The 14,197-nt window shown below is 43.4% G+C and overlaps 1 protein-coding gene across 5 annotated transcripts in view; it reads right to left on the bottom strand.

The window, feature by feature from the left end:
• Window positions 1-14,197, bottom strand: part of CACNA1I (calcium voltage-gated channel subunit alpha1 I) — a 164,896-nt gene that overhangs the window by 78,089 nt on the left and 72,610 nt on the right. For all 5 annotated transcript variants that reach the window (XM_042050736.1, XM_042050734.1, XM_042050737.1 and 2 more), the window contains 2 exons: window positions 6,695-6,806; window positions 5,555-5,688 (listed from right to left, as the gene is read on the bottom strand). In XM_042050736.1, the coding sequence (XP_041906670.1) occupies window positions 5,555-5,688; window positions 6,695-6,806 (246 nt within the window). The remainder of the gene's footprint in view (window positions 1-5,554; window positions 5,689-6,694; window positions 6,807-14,197) is intronic.

The following is a 14,197-nucleotide window of genomic DNA, read 5'->3' as shown; positions in this document are numbered from 1 at the left end:
GCCACATTCATGAATTTGAAACCATACAGAAACAGCCACAGAATCATAAAATCATTTAGATTGGAAAACACCTTTAAGATCATTGAGTCCAACTCAACCCAGCCAAGTCCACCACTAAACCCTGTCCGTAAACACCAGTCACATCTACACATCTTTTAAATAGCTCCATGTGTCAGACTAGCCAGACTTCAACTAATGAGCTGTGGAGTACAGTCAAGTGGTGTTTAGGAATATTTATCAGGTGTCCAAGAAGCTTCAGTAGAGACAAGAGAGGTGAACAGGCTAAAAAGATAGTACAACATAAGTGAAAGCAAAAGCAGCAACGGAATAGCAGAAGAGGGGAAGGTGATACCAATGAATATAAATTAGGAGATGGACTTGTAGAAAATTTGTAAGAGAACTGAATGAGCGCATAAAATGGCATAAGTTTTGGAACAAGATAACAGAATTGTCACTAAGTGTAAAAAAGGCAGAAAACATCAGTTAAAAGTCCTCTGGGGAAGGTCAGATGATGTATGTGCACCATTGATCATAATGAGCTAATTTCAGCTCCAGCTGTGATCAAGTATTTTAGGCTGTGCCTAAATAGGGATTTTCTAAGATAAGCAAGCCTGGACAATTTGTATGCAAGAGTTTTAAAAGAGACGGCCAGAAAAGATCTGGACCAGTACTGATAATTTTTGATTGCACTCAGAAAACTGGGAAAGCATCCAAGGGTCAAAGGAATTCTGATGTTATGCCAGTACACAGTGATCTCAGTGACTGGACTGATGCTGGTGACAGTACAGTAATGAAATTTTCAATATGCATCTTGAATAGATTATGGATTAAAAGTGGATAACAAAATTAGCCATACCCAATACAAGTTTAAGGAAAAATAGACATCATCAAACTAATGTGCCGTAATTTCTTATGAGATTACAAGTCTGGTTCACACAAGTAATTAGGTTGATATGGCTGGAATGATATGCAATCGTCATGACATACATTAGCTAGAGAAAAACTGTCTAAGTAATAAACCTCACATGCAACACTAAATGGGGATTCATTTGTAAGCAGATGTACTTCTGTAATGCACAATTCTTGCCACTCTGTTCTTTATTTATTTATCACAACCTGACAGAAAACTAAAAAAAGTCACCGATGGATTTTACAGTTGAGGCATATTTTTGGGAGAACAGAAAAGAAATGAAGATGACAAGTCAGGGACAGAACAGCATGAACTGCTCTGGAAATGCAAGTAATATGTATTCCAGGGTGAAAAAATGGAACCAACATACATCTGTGAACAAAGTTTACTGTTCCTACTAATAGGAAGGGGTTTTCTCTCTTCAGAAGAGGAGACAGGAAAAAAAACCCCAACCAATCAAGCTTGGAGGCAATGAAGAAAGCAGCTGAATTAATTGATAGCGAGGTGCTGTGATTGAATGGATAGGCAACTGCAATACTTGGCTATAGGAAACAGGAAATTTCAGGCAGGAATAGAGAGGCAATATTACAACCAAAGGCACTGAAGCAGACTGAAGCACTGACAGAGTACTGTGTCTTGTTCTGAAGTCCACCACTTTTAAAAGCTGTTTAAGAACACCAAAAGAAAAACTCAAAAAGCCAAAATATCCAAAATGCCATTCCTGACACCAAAGGTAAGGTCAAGTTGGGATTTGACCACAGTTTGAGACCTACATGGCAAACTCCACTGTGATAATGGAGAGAGGTAAAGACAGCACTCTCTGAAAGATAGACCACCCTCTCCTCAGCCAATGGACTTCAAGCAACAAGTAGTTAAGAAAAGATTTTGGGCATATTTTGGGGACACACCTGTAATCACAATCACCCCCCCAGACAAATAGTGAAGTCCTCTGCCCCTTAATTTACCATGTCCCAGGGATGCCACAGAAGAGGGCAAAGACAGACAGAATTCCCACCACAGATTGTTTATTACAACACTTGGATCATGAGGGGCAGAACAACCACTTGGTCCATGGAATTCATGCCCCCAAGGTCGGGGGACTCTCAGATCAGACATATAAAGGGATGATATCCCCCTTCCTAGAGGGACAGTGGCATCATCTCCAACCACATGGGAATGCAACTGTCTCACAGACTAGAGCGAGCAGGGAAAATTTTTCCCTCTTTTATTGCTAGAGAACTGCCTGGCTTAAAAAGTTGATGAGTATGAGCCCAGAAACAAGTGAGTCTTCCCCTAAATTCACACACATATAGACTCTGGCTGACATTTCCAATTTGATTAGCTTTCTCATTATCTCAACTTTCAAACCATCATAGGCTCTCAACTTGAGGAAGCTGCCCTCTGAAGTTGCCTCAGTTCAAGCTCTCCAAACGCACCCATCTCTGTGGGAAACAAATGACGACAGACAAGACCTAATCACAAATGGAAGGGAAGAGGGACTCCCACCAGGACAGCTGGTGTGACGAGCACAGTCTGCTTGAAACGTCTGGGAGCTTGCAACCTCCTGTCACCAGCGAGCAGTTGGAAACGGGAGCATCGACAAGCTGAATCTGCAGCCCTGGCTGTTTGTGCACACAAGGGCACTGGCACTCTTCAAACCAAATTGCCTCATATGATTTTTGGAGCTCTGAGGGGAACAATGAGGGAGAGCATTGACTTTTAACTGTGGTTTTGGTTTTTTTCCCTAACCCTTTTAGAAAAAAAACATGTTGAAGGTGGTTAGGGGAGGGAGTGTGTGAGAGGGGAGAAAGTTCTGGTGATGTCAGCTCCTATCGCCATGGAAACGGAACATTTTTAGTGACAATGGAGTCTTCCTCCTTGAGCTGCTGGGTTGCGTGGGGAGCAGGGGCAAGCAGGGCAGGGGCACACGAGGGAATTCAGCTAACTACAACCATAGCTTCTGGCTTTCCAAGGAAATAACTACGAATGATTGCCTGAATACATGGTTTATGTAACCAAAACACTGTCTGGGGCCTTAGCAGCAAATAGTCATTATGCTCTTCGATAAAATATGCTGTTGTGCAGTGAGCCAGATGGAGACATCTCAGCTGCCCAGAATGCCCCACAGAATGGGCCCCTCCTGAGCTTCACTTTGCCATGCTACAGTTTATTCTTTGCAACTTTTGCTGCCTTGCTGGTGTTTATTTGGGAAAGGGAGAAGGGCAGAGAAAGGGCTGGGAAGTACAGTCCTTGTTCTTGAAACTGAGAGAAGCTGCATATATTCTAGCTGGGCATTGCTTCCCAACATCACAGATGTTTCCTCAGGAGCCAAGTTTATGACCTCCCTCAGAGAAAACAAGAATCCAGGATGATGAAAAGGAGAAGGCTCTTAGAGAAAACTGATTAGCCTCTGATCAGGACCTAACTCACCAGCGTGGAGAAAATGTGCAAGACCTAATGCTAGGTGTCCTCTCTAAATCAGAATGCTAAGGCAGCATCTGGACCAGAGTAAGCTGAAGCCATGATCCAGGTGTGGGATCAATAAGGATAAATGTTGGAGCTTACATTTGAGGTTAAGTAAAAGCCTACAGTATGTAAGGACAAGTTAAAGCCTTGGGTTTTATTTAAACAGCGCAGACAATTTTAATGAATTTCAAAGAATAATGAATTAATAACCACAAGCTTTTATAACTCGAAATACATTATATAGTCATTAGTTCTATATAACTAAATGGAAAAATCTTTCTTTAGCAGAAGTCCTTTGAGATCAGATATTCTAATGAGATTACTATCATTTCATTCTGACACCTCATGAGGACAATTGAATAGAAATCAGGCAACAAATTTCTTTCAGTTTTGGGCGTGAAATAAAAAATCCTCCACACAGATTATTTTATATGTAAGGAGTTGATTTGAAGTCTCCTTGGCATTGAAAGTAGTTCAGATATAAGCTTTTTTTCCCTAGTACTGCTATCAGATGCACAAAAGACTCTCTCTCTCCTCAAATTCCTGCCAGGAATGGTGACAGAAGGAAATATGTAAATAGAGTTTGCTCCCTTCTTGTCTAGGTAGTGTGGATTTTGCTTATTTTCTGCATGAATTATTTGAGCTCACCCTCTTTCATTTAGTATTGGCCCACTGATTTCACCATCTCTTCAGATAGCACCACTCTCTTACCATGCTTGCAGGGACCCCAGACAGAGCAAGACCCCCAGTTCCCAAGCCTTTTTACCTCATATGCTGGTACTCCTGTGCCCACCTGGAGTAGAGTCTTTCTCCCAGCACAATGCAGCATCTCACCCACTCAGAGGAGCACCATGGGCTCCAAGGTCCCCTTTTCAAACCTATCCAGCTTTTCCTTCCTCAAAGGCTCCTCTGCTATGGTCTTGCTTTCCCTGCATCCAATCTCCAGCAATTTTGCCACCAGGAGCTCAGGCTAGAACATACAATGATCTGGCTTTTCTCAGCACCATGTCTCAGGGGCTTTAAGTGGCACTCCTCACATCAGGCTGTTTTAAATCAGATGTTAATCGAAGCAGGCTCAGCTTTAAGAAAGGTCTTCCCATCTCACACATATTGTGTTAATTTAGAAAAGCCTACAGCTTTCATCTGCCTGTCCTCCTTTCATGCACAACCTGACCGAGAATCAGCCTTCAAATTTTTACAGCTTCACTGAGTTTGAAAATCTCTGCTCCTCCCAGAAGCAAACAATTATCTGCTCCTCCAGAGGGAATGACTTTCAAGTCTTGCTGTAGAAGAACTCTGTCAAAAGCAAATATAAAGATGGTGCTGCTCCACACCACGGGGGAAAACTCTGCAAAGTGAGCTCAAACTCACTGCTAGCTCAGTCAGTAATACATGCACTTCCAGGCAGCAGTGGAGCTGGTAATTCCTGGCTGCAGAAAAAGAAAATTGAGGGCTTCTCTCTGAAAAGATGTTAGCTTTTTTTTCTGTGAGAAGAGCAATATTATATATTTATTTCTGATTTTTTTTTTTTTTTATTATACCACAAGGCATTCTAATTCAAAATTAGAATTCTGGGAAAAAAAGCACATCCCACTGCTATCAGAAATGGACATTTTGCTGTGCTTTAACAGGCAGATTCTGGTAGACTTTCCACTTGATACATGCAGAGGGGAAAATCAAAGCTTCACCATAGCAACTTTGTTGCAAAAAACCCTCAAATGTCAACTTGTCCCAAAAGTACAGTGGGTAATGCTGGTGCAATACAAAACCAAAAAGCCCTGAATAAAAATCCCCTACATTCTTACCCTTGAAACACTGCTGCTGGAAACGGAAATGCTAGCTTTAAATTGGTTCTGGTAAAGGTTACACCCCTTCTACCCAGACATTTTAAAAACACAAAAAAACCAGAAACGTTTCTGGGTAACCTCTTTGGCTGGTACAAATTAACACCCTCTCCTGAAGTTGTGCTAGACAGATGGCTGCACGTCAGCTGAGGAGTTAAGCTACCTTGTCTGCTCTTTCTTCCATTGGCTGCTAACCCCAGCATGCCCAATTCCAGTTTGGCAGCTGTACCAGAGCAGCACCAGAGTAGAAACTTTCCCCTCAGTTACATCATTTCTGTTCCATACAAGGCTCTAGTAAACCCAGAATAAACAAACCCAGAAACTATCAACCTACCCAGCCATGACAATGAAGAAATCCAGGCGGTTCCAGGTATCTCCAAGGTAACACTTCTTCCCAAAGATCCCCAGGGCCACCATCTTTAAGACCATTTCCATGGCAAAGAAGATAAAGATGAAATCATCAAACACCTGCCAAACAGAAACCCAAGAGCGTATTTGACAAGCATTCTCAGCTGTGGACTTTAAAACACAGAATGTGAGAAAAATACTAATTTCAGTACTCCTGAAAATGAGCTAGAGGCAGGGCTGGAGAAGTTTCTTCCATGTAGCCCTGGCATCACAGTTTCCTGCTGCTCAAATTCAGTGAGGGCTTTCGTAGTTTTTTCACCCACAGGTGAAGTAACTGATGCAGACTCCGAGACTCCTTACATAGGCTTGAAAAGTGGTGTTGGTTCAGCACCAGCAGATCTAAACGTGGCCAGAAAAACACTGTTTTTCCAAGATCCCCCCCAGGAGGGACTCCTCATCACATTGCTGCAGATGGCTCAGCTGAGGACATAGTGCAACTCCCCAGACAGCTTGGACAGCACACACCCATCACAGAGAGAAGCTTCAGATACCTGAAGGCTTAGCCACAACAACACTGTGGATGACACCCTTTGCTGTCACCTTTTCTTCGGGGAAGCATCAAGCACAGCTGGTGTGTTCACAGGCTGGATGCACTCATGGCGCTTCTAAGTGTTCCTTTTATTTCCTCTCCCTTTGGGCATCCTGAATGGCACAGTATCTGTTGAATCAGTAATAGTCTTGCACATCACCAGACTACCAAATGCATTGGAGGTTGCTATTCTCTCCTGCCTGGATTGTGTAACCTTAGTTATTTCTCCCTGGCTTAACCCTGACCTATGTATCTCGTAGGTGTCTGTATCCGGAAACCCCTGCTTATGTGCAGGATCAGGAAGATCAGCAAGGGCTCAGTATTGCATAGTCACAAGAAGAGTTCATTCATTCTCTCTGCTGTCCCATTCCCCTCCTCAAAGCAAACTCTTGCCGTTTTACAACAGGACAGCTCACTGTGAGGGACAATCTTGCCAGCCTCTCTGGGAAGGTATCGCCCACACGCTGAAGGAAAGCATGCATGAAAATTTGTGACTTGGACTGAAGCACCATCACAACAAGAAGGAAATCTGCTTACCTGCAAGATTTTACACCTGTCAGAAAGGCAGTCCATATCCTCACATGGCTGGTACATTCCCAGGGTAACACAGTTTAGCAAAATCACCATCATGCTGACACACTCGAACCAGGTGGAAAAGAGTCAAGGAAAACTTCTGCAAAAGCATCACGGCTGAGATAAGCTTGCTCTAGGCTTGAAGTAACAAAATAGGAAGATTAAGGGAAAGAAGCGCTGGTAGGCTGATTTATTACATTCCCGCATTTTCCCCACTCAGTTCATCACTACTCCAGTCCTTGATTAAGCCAAAACTCTCTTGAAAAAGGGAAAGTAGAGGTAGCTCAAAAGGCCTGAAGTACTTACACAAGTCAAATCATTGCCATAGTCAAACACATGCTTGCTCCTCTCTTGTTGGTTTGCTGAGTCCCTTCCCTCGCTGGTTTACTGAATCTCCCAAATATATGGAAGAGACTTTCCAAGGTGGTCTATACCTTAGTGTATCAGAGATCTCCAAGATCTGGGGATCTAAACCAAAAGGGACAGATTAATCTCTACATTAGCCTAGTGATTATTGGGAAGGGGATACAACATGATGCTAGAACTCTCCCTCTTCCCCTCTCAGAGAAACTTCGGGGTAAAGAAGTGCCCGTGGTCCACCTAATCTGTTACTACGCTTCCAACAGTGACCCACACTGTATAAACTCCACAACGTGCCCAAGTTACTCAGTAACTATGGGGAGAAACTGTGTTTCTGACCCCAGCTGGTGATCTGTTTATGCCCTAAAGCATGAGGATTGATAGTCCTTATAATTGTTTTCTCAGCTACACTGGTATCCCTGCAGATGCTTTGCTTATTCATTTAAATCCTTTGTTGATAATCTTACTAAAATATCTGCTTCGATAATAGTTGGCAGCCCTGAGCTACACTGGCTAATTATACTTTACATTAAAAACTGTTCCCTCCTACTTATTATTAATTTGTTGTCTTGTAATTTTATCAAGTGCCACTTCATTTATGTATTAGAGAAGTGGATAAAAATGGTGTATTTGTGTGACCTCTGTACTCTACCCACTCTAGCTGCCCCCTCTTCACCATCCCTCTCCTCCTGAAGAAGTTTTAAAGCCTGGTAGACGCTTATCCAAGACCTCATTTACAGTATTTTAGCTCTAAAAGTGGGTGCATTTGTGCAATACCTTTCCAGCGTTCCCATTGCAAAGCAGTGATGTAGAGCAAATAGACCTCCAACCTCTGACACAAACATTCTCGGGCATTTTACACACCTCACAACAACGTATCTGCCCAGTTTCCACTGTCAGACAATTTTATCTTTTCTTAAATAGAAGAGGCACGAAATTGTCTACTTAACATACAACCACTGAGTGCATCCATTTTCAGCCCTTTCAGTACTGAATCTAAAAGAGTGGTCTATATCTCTGATCACTTCTGAAAGACATTCAACTTCTGTGGTTTGTTCTGAGCAACTCTTCCATGCTCATTCCCTGACAGTGATTTATGACTAAACTGCGCAATCTGATCTAGAAGATAATTAATTCTCTCTCTTCTCCCCCACCTGGTTTGTGGTGAGCTACCTTCAGCTGCAAAATCAGACAAGAGCAGGGCACTAGTTCTACTGTTCCAATTATTCTCTAAGGTGATTTCAAGAATGTGTTATCACTATCCCTCACAAAGTTAATCCCACATGCTCTACAAAGTAATGCACATGAAGCCCACCCTCAATGTAGGCTTCAAAACTAGAGCCCTTTTCTGAGGGGAATGCACCAAAAAGGCACAAATAAAGTATTTTCACTCAGGGGTCTATGCAACTTCAACTTTCCACCTTCCTCTCTCTTGCACATTTTTTTAATGATCTTATCCGAAGCCCAGGAAAGCAGTTTGAGAGGTTTCCATTAGCTCACACAGGGTTTTCAGATAGGACTGCAGTTCTTTTCTGGACTCTTCAGAACCTGTTTGGCATCTTCATTGCGAGTTACAGAACCACAGAATGGTTGATGATGGAAGGGCCTGTGGAGGTTGTCTTGTCCACCTTCCCTGATCAAAGTAGCATCAATTACAGCAGGTTGTTCAGCATTGCATCCACTTGGGGTTTGATTATCTTCAGGTATAAAAGCACCAGAACCTCTCCAAGCAACCTGCTCTAGCATTTGACTATTTACGCAGAGTAGAAGTGTTTCCTTATGTTTAAATAGGACATATCCCACCTTTCAGGCTGTGCCCGTTAGCTCTTGCCCTGTCACTAGGCATCACTGAGCAGTCTGTGTCCTTTATTCCTCTCATCAGGTGTTGATACACGTGGATAAGATCTCCCTAAACCATCTCTCCTCCAGGCTGAGCAGCCCCAGCTCTCTCAGCCTCTCCCTTTTGCAGCAGGTGCTTTCACAGTTACTGGAAAGGCAGCAGCAGGGAAGCCCAGACAGGAGGATCAGTGCTGAATGACATTCTTCAAGGGGCCAAAACAGTTTCAGAGCAGGCTGAGCCAATGGTTGCAAAAGTCCTTCTCCCTGAACATAAGAGGAAGTCAGAAGATATGTGGAAAAAACCAGGACCTCAAACATTCCTGGATTAAATTAATGCATAATGAATGAAAAGCAAAAATTGTTTTAAAAGCCAATTAGCTTCTTTTTTTTTTCCAGAAAGCATGATAAGAGAATTTGAGGCAGAGAATACTACTCTGACTACAGCCAAACTCGGGAAAGTCAGGACAAAGGGGGTAAAAGTCAGGAGGTTTTATTTAACACAGATCTACACCTCTCTGCATGTGCTTTGGCAGCAGCACTGTCAGGGCAGCACGCTTCCATGTTTCTCTCACTGCCCTTGCAGTGCCCCCCACAAGGCCATGCAGACCATGGCAGGGTGCTGTCAGCATCTGGTGAGACCCTGAAGCACAAGACATGACACACCATGGCAACTGCTCCCAAAAAGATAGAAACTTAGGCCAGATGTGCAATCTCATCTCATCTTCTTGCTTAAAAAGCTGTGGCCAGTTGCAGATGATTTCTTCTCCCCTGCTTTTTAGGTATCAGCTCTCAGAGTTTGCCACCGTTGTCCAAGCTTCCCAAGAATGCTGCTGGACTGCTGGCCATTCCCAGGCTATTACAGTGATACTAGAAAAAGCCACTGCCCCACAGTTTTCCTTTCAGAGCAGTTGGAAACCCTGAAAAAGCACATCCAAGCAGCAGCAGAAAGGAAGAAAGTGCAAGGAGAAAACCAGAGCATCTCCTGCCCCAAATCAGGAGGGGTTGGTGCCTGCTTGGGTTGGTGGAGGGGGTAATTAGGACTATCTGCTGCCTTATGTGTCACCATTGTCAACCACAGCTACTGACTCCTGTCACCACAGCAACAGCCTGCACCCAAGGTTTATCATCTTTCTTTTGGTGATGCCTCCCCTCTCCCACATCCCTCACCCCCCTCCTTTTCCCTGTGCTTGAGCCTGTAATTAATTGCAGCTGCTGACAAAGCCAGTCTTCACAATCTGCATCATTCAGTCAGAAGTTTAATTATTAATTAACTTCTTTCAAAGTTTAAATCTCCTAATTACAAGCAAACCCATGCACATGTTCTCCCAGCCCCACTCCAGCCCTTCTTCCTTACGGCTACTCTCCCTTCCCACAGCCTCATTGCCAATATCTTTCCCAGTGAGTTTTGGGGCCTGCAAATGGTTTGGGAAACTAAAAGGAGACCCACACAATTTCTGCCCATGGTCATCTTCTCTCCTTGGCCACCACAAGGTGCTTCAGAGGAAGGCACCAGAAAATTCACAGCAATCCACTATGTAATAACTTGCCCTTTTCCCACCTGTGACAGTTCACAGTTGATTCAAACCCTTTCAGATAAAAAGACCATGGCCCTCATTTGAAAAAAGAAATACAGCAGAAGAGAAGTGTCTCCTGAGTTAATAACAGAATATTCTCAGTTGGGAGGGTCCACAAGGATCATTGAGTAACCATGGGCTAGTCTCATTATCCACGTAAGTCTCTCCTCCTTAAAAAAGTTTTGTTCATTTCAGCACTGTCTGGGGACATCAAGATCCATGTCTAGATTAACTATATTTTGCCTAAAAACTTGCACTGGTTCTATAGCTGGTGCCTGCTTGTGGCAGCAAGACTTTTCTTTGCTGCTGGGTGCCAACCCTGCCCTGCACCCCAAGCAGGGCCTGGCCAGCTGCCGGCCAGAGACAGCCACTGTGTATCTACGGACCCTCCACCCTGTCTTCCTATGGACAGGGCAACTCTGGGATGAGGATGCATTCAACAGGGACATGCATCACCAGAGCACACCAGGAGAGAGCCGTCATTCACCCCAAACCATCTGGAATGCGCTGACAGCCACAAGCTACAGGACAGTTAAGGAGATATGCAGATGTTTCTGGGACATGTTTTGTGGTAGTGCTTGATAATGTAACTATGCATAGTGGAAGATTATGTTAGAAACAGGTGATGAGAGACAGACAAAGCTTTTGGGCTCAATTCCTAAGTGACAAATAGCAGAAGAAACATCTGCTGTGCTGGAGCTGTAAATACCTTGCACCTAAAAACTGCATACCACTTAAGATTCTTGGGATTGACCTTAATCTCCATTTTCTATCACTGACAAAAATACAACAGAGCAAAATAAAACAGTACTTTGGGTCCCCTCTTCTCTTCTTCCATCATCAGCTGTAGTGGCACAAGTAGCTCCCCAGAGGCTGGCATTCCTAACAGCACAGAAAATATATAAGCTTTAAAATCATGACAATCCCTCAGTGTTTCCTGCTGCTATTTCCACACTACTCCTAGAGTATGCCTTGTGCCAATTAAAGTCCTGAATACCTCAGACCTATTTCACATGCAGCAGAAATGCCTGACTGCAAAGTATTTACAGCAAGGGGGAAAAGCCAGCCCTGTGGTATGGCTGGTCATGGCAGAACCTGCTCCTGCTCCAAAATGGAGAGAAGAGCAGTTCAGTGATTCAAGTGGAAACACGGAGCCCCACGCAATGCATCCCAAACACCAGCCACCCCTACATACAACTCCTTGTGGCCTCCCATCTCTGAGTTGGTGCCAGGCAGGCTCAGCTGAGGGCACTCTGCATCGCATCAGCCTGAGCACTCCTCTCTGCTTCCCCTTTGGGCTCCTCCCCACCTACCTCTCATCCCACCATCCTTCCCACCAGCTAAATGGCTTCACCCTGTCATTCCAGTCTGCAGTGATTGCATTTCTTTCTCTCCCTTTGAAGCAAACTAAGGACAGAGCTGTGTTCCTTCCCTGCTTTCCAGCCCTGCTTTGTGACTGTCCTGCAAGAAGCCAGTAGGATGCTGTACTTGAAGCAAGACAGTTAATATTACATTTGTAATGGAAGGAGAGATTTGTTATAAAGGTCAGAGAAAGCAACAGCTCCAAGGGTAGAAATGTTCATTTTCTCTACCTCATTGCTGTTGTCTTTTGAAAATGTTTTCACAGGCAAGTTTCACTCTTTGCCCCCTCCCACTTTTTCTTATCACCAGTCAGCTTTTGTGGTTTGTTTTTCCTTCTGTATCAATGCATAGGAGTTTTGTCTTTTCCTACGAAACAAGCTGGCTGAATCAACAGGGCTCTTTCTCTTCAGCCTCAGTCTGCTGAGCTAACTCACTACTAGAAGTTGAATGTAACACTGTGTTCGCTTGAAGAAAAACACCTCTCAAAATGTGTTTGTGTTCAAATAGATCAAAACAAACATTTTTCAGAACAAGAAACTTTAAAAATCCTACTTTGGAAAGACTAAAGCATTTCTTCTTTGTCTTTTTTAGTGCAAAGAAAAATTTCAATGTAACAGAAAAAAAAGGTTGAGGTTTTTTTGACCCAACATAGAACACCCTCGTTTTGAGTTCTGAGTTTCTGTTGGAAATCAAATGCAATGCTGGGATTTCATGGTGGCCAAGCCGAGGGGTGCAATTTGTAAAGCATATTTGCAAGTACTCAATGTCGACACGCTCTAGGTGGTCCCGTGTCGTGCAACCTTGTACATGTTTGCTTTCATCATGTCACCATTTATAAACTCTTCTCATGAAAAAGGAGCACCTGAACTTCAGGCACCTGACATGAGCATTGCTGAGGTCTTCAAGTGTTCAATAATACTGGTGCCAAGGAAAGGACAGCAGTACTGCCGAACACAGAGAAACTGTTACATTGATTTGAGAGGCACTGGGGAAGACTTAACTTGTGTTGGTGTTACTGGAAGGCAGGACAAGAAACTGCAGAAGGGGGACACAGTAGAGAAATTTTAAATGCTTGGCAATGCTTCTATGTTTATGCCCTTTGGAAGGGACTTCCTATCAAGAACAGATTACAAAAGACAAAGACTCAGTTGTTCCCGTGTTAAATCCAATAAACACCAAAACCACAAAGCATCATAGGTCAGATTCTCTGATCTCACTTCCAAGGACTGCTCAGAAAGTGGGTCCTGTACCAGGCCACACAGGCTTTTGGCTGCATAGGTCAGTTTTCATTAGGTTCTAAGCTAAATTTGAATTTAAGTCAGTTTTTTCTCAAGCACCACATCATATCCCCCTTCAGAGTTTGGCAAGGATTGAAGATGGCTTTTGAAAAATTTTGTTAGGTTTGCTTTTTTTCCCATTACAGAAACAAAACGAAGCAAATCTCTCCTTTCTTAAAACTCTTTCTGTAATGATTTATTCAGTTCTTATAAATGCATCCATTAAACTCTCAAATCCACTAAAACCAAAAATAATAGAAAGAAGTTTGTCAGGAAAAACATACAGTGAAGATGAAGATGCTAAGAATGAACCTGAAGAAAAAACCAGAGGTATTAACACAATGAGGCAAGTCTTCAGATACTCCAGGAACAGGGAGACAACATGAGGTCTCTGACCTAGTGTAGGGGCCCTAATCAAGCAGGAGGCTGCAGGGGAAAAAGCAAGGCTTCTTTAAGACACCCTTCACCAGCAAGACTCAGTGGCACTAAAGCTAGCATGAGTTACACCAAGAATTCTGTCTGTCTGTCACACCATTTACATGGATACACATTGGTCTTGTGAAGCAGCCTGGTGTTTTCTCCAGGAGAGGTGTGCAGATCCCACTGCCGATTATTCAAATATCTCACAAATACCATGCATCTTCATCAATGCTGCTACACTGCCCTGCTATTAATGATTACCTCCTGCCTGTAGCAGCTGAGCCCCAGAGCTTCTCGACTGATAATGACCCACCTCCAAATTGCATCTATCTTTCAGGGTGCAGCAGAGCATCTGTTTGACAGTGTGCAGCATTCCTACAAAGCTGTTTGCTACAGAAAGCATGAAAAAATACAGTACCTAGAAAAAAAACCCCACCCAAGAATCTTTTTTTTTAGGTCAGATGAAAGTAATTACCCAAGTTTAAACTTAAGCAGGGTATTAGAGGTAATGACTGTTCCTTGAGAAAGAGCTTTTTAATATCCTCAGATGGCTGGGACTGTGGTTGCCTGTCATTCTTGCCAGGAAAGCAGTATTCCACCATGCTGTGGAACCAGTTCAAGACTGACTTGAGGAA

Source organism: Corvus kubaryi, unplaced genomic scaffold (assembly GCF_017639235.1).
Source record: "Corvus kubaryi isolate FWS band 111438036 unplaced genomic scaffold, C.kubaryi_AGA036_p1.0 74, whole genome shotgun sequence".
Taxonomy (NCBI): Eukaryota; Metazoa; Chordata; class Aves; order Passeriformes; family Corvidae; genus Corvus; species Corvus kubaryi.
Note: the sequence above shows the minus strand (reverse complement) of the source record. Positions and strands in the feature narration are given on the sequence as shown.